Source organism: Pelophylax lessonae (genome assembly GCF_965119305.1).
Source record: "Pelophylax lessonae genome assembly, chromosome: 1".
Classification (NCBI taxonomy): domain Eukaryota; kingdom Metazoa; phylum Chordata; class Amphibia; order Anura; family Ranidae; genus Pelophylax; species Pelophylax lessonae.
In genome coordinates this window covers 459,973,076-459,975,207 of record NC_138768.1, presented here as the reverse complement: position 1 = coordinate 459,975,207, position 2,132 = coordinate 459,973,076, and the positions used below count along the sequence as shown (strand labels likewise).

General features: G+C 42.6%; 1 protein-coding gene across 1 annotated transcript; it reads left to right on the top strand.

Annotated features, from left to right (window-relative positions):
* Positions 1 to 309: 309 nt before the first annotated feature.
* Positions 310 to 1,658, top strand: LOC309546905 (putative nuclease HARBI1; the record flags this gene model as incomplete). Its single annotated transcript, XM_082246604.1, has 2 exons — positions 310 to 747; positions 867 to 1,658. 2 exons carry the CDS (start codon positions 310 to 312, stop codon positions 1,656 to 1,658), a joined length of 1,230 nt encoding a protein of 409 aa, XP_082102730.1.
* Positions 1,659 to 2,132: the final 474 nt, after the last annotated feature.

The window sequence follows — 2,132 nt, the reverse complement described above, 5'->3', positions numbered from 1 at the left end:
CGACTTATGCCCAGTACACACGATCCGAAAATCGGGCGACGTTCCATCCATTATTTTTCGTATTCTAGCAGCTCTCAATAATATTCGCTAAACGGGAGAGGTTACTCACGATACGAATTTTCTCGGACGATAATTCTTAGCTTCTGGTATGCGTAACCATGCTGTAGCGTGTGAGAGGAAATGATGTAATGTGCGTGTGACCCCTCTAACCACGCCTTGAGCGCCTTTGTGACGAGCTATTCAGATTGTTCGTGTGTTGCCGCGTTATTTCACTCGTTTCCTCGCACGTTCTGTCTGATACCTGCAAAAATGGAGGATACCAGCCTTCCAGTTGCTATGCTCGGTGTCCTGGCTATCCAGAACGTTCTCAATCAAAAAAAACAGAGAAGACGAAGATCGTGGAGTAAGGAATGGCTCCTCAGCCGTTCTAAGTACTCACACATGCAGCTCATCCGTGAGATTCAGGAGAACAATCCGGATGATTTCCGGAATTATTTAAGAATGGATGATGACTGCTTCCAGCATCTCCTGTCATCTGTCACTCCCCGGATACAGAAGCAGGACACAACCATGCGTGAGTCAATCAGTGCAGAACAAAGGCTGATAGCCACCCTGCGGTATCTGGCAACAGGACGAAGCTTGCAGGACTTGAAATTTACCACAGGAATATCCCCGCAGGCCCTTGGAAAGATCATTCCTGAGACCTGCAAGGCGCTGATTACTGCTCTACAGAAGGAATACATAAGGGTAATTTTTCTAATTACTCTCAGATATTACCAATACCAACTGCAATTGTCTAAAATAATAGTTGTTAAACGTTTTCTGTCGGCAGCACACAGATTTATCTTTTTTTTATTTTTTTACAGTTCCCCGAGAACACAGAGGAATGGTTGGAGGTGGCCAAAAACTTTAATGAAATGTGGAACTTCCCAAACTGTGGAGGTGCGATAGACGGGAAGCATGTACTCATTACCCCACCTGCCAACTCCGGATCTTATTACTATAATTACAAGGGATTCTTTAGTATCATCATGATGGCAGTTGTCAACGCTAACTACGAATTCCTATACTTAGATATAGGTGCAAATGGGCGCCACTCAGATGCCAGTGTTATTGAGCAAACCGACTTCTATAAGCGCATCCAGAACGAGACACTGAATTTACCAACAAATGCTCAGAATGTGGAAGGTCTCAATTTCGTTTTCATAGCGGACGATGCGTTTGCATTAGGAGAACATCTGGTGAAACATTTCCCCATGCGTGGCTTGACCACAGAGCAGAGGATCTACAACTATAGGCTGTCACGTGCACGCAGGGTTGTAGAAAATGCGTTTGGAATACTGGCCAACAGATTCCGCATTTTTCAAACTGCCATTAACTTGGCAATGTATAAAGTGGATACTGTTGTTTTGGCATGTTGTGTCCTTCATAACTACCTCCGCCGCCATGTACAGGGGTATGTTGCATCAGCACCAGATCGGGAAGCTGATAGATCTGGAATATCCAACCGCGAGGAAGGGCAGGAGTGCCTTGCTGGACTGACTTCTGTGGACCGAGTGCCTTCCAGGCTACCAACCCAAAGTGCTCGGCAAAGCAGGCTGGATTACCTGACATATTTCAATGGAATCGGTGCAGTGAGCTGGCAGGATGACATGTAGAACGCTATACTGTATGTGTCATAAACATCTTTGCTATATGCTCCATTTAATTTTTACAGCTGTTATGTTATCATATGTGATTTTGTACTTGACTGTTTTGAATCAATTTCTTGCATGTTGAAAAATAAAAGGGTGAAAGAAACTGCACAAGTGTCTTTTCCATAGCGGGTACTTATGAGAAGTGACATTCACATATACCACATTTCAATGACAAAGGTGTTTTATTGAAGTGAGGAATCATTGCATTTTTGAACCACTTTTATTTAAACACTTTTCTAAAAAAATAAAGGTTACATACATTATGTTCTTGCTCTGATTCTTTTCACAAAACAAAGAATTTAAATAACATTATTCAAAAAATTCAACATTGCACTACTTAGGTGTGGCTGTACATAGCATACTGCACTGTCAGGAGGTACACGATTGATGTCATATGCTTCGATTCATACAATTGTGTTACAGCCATCTAGTTTA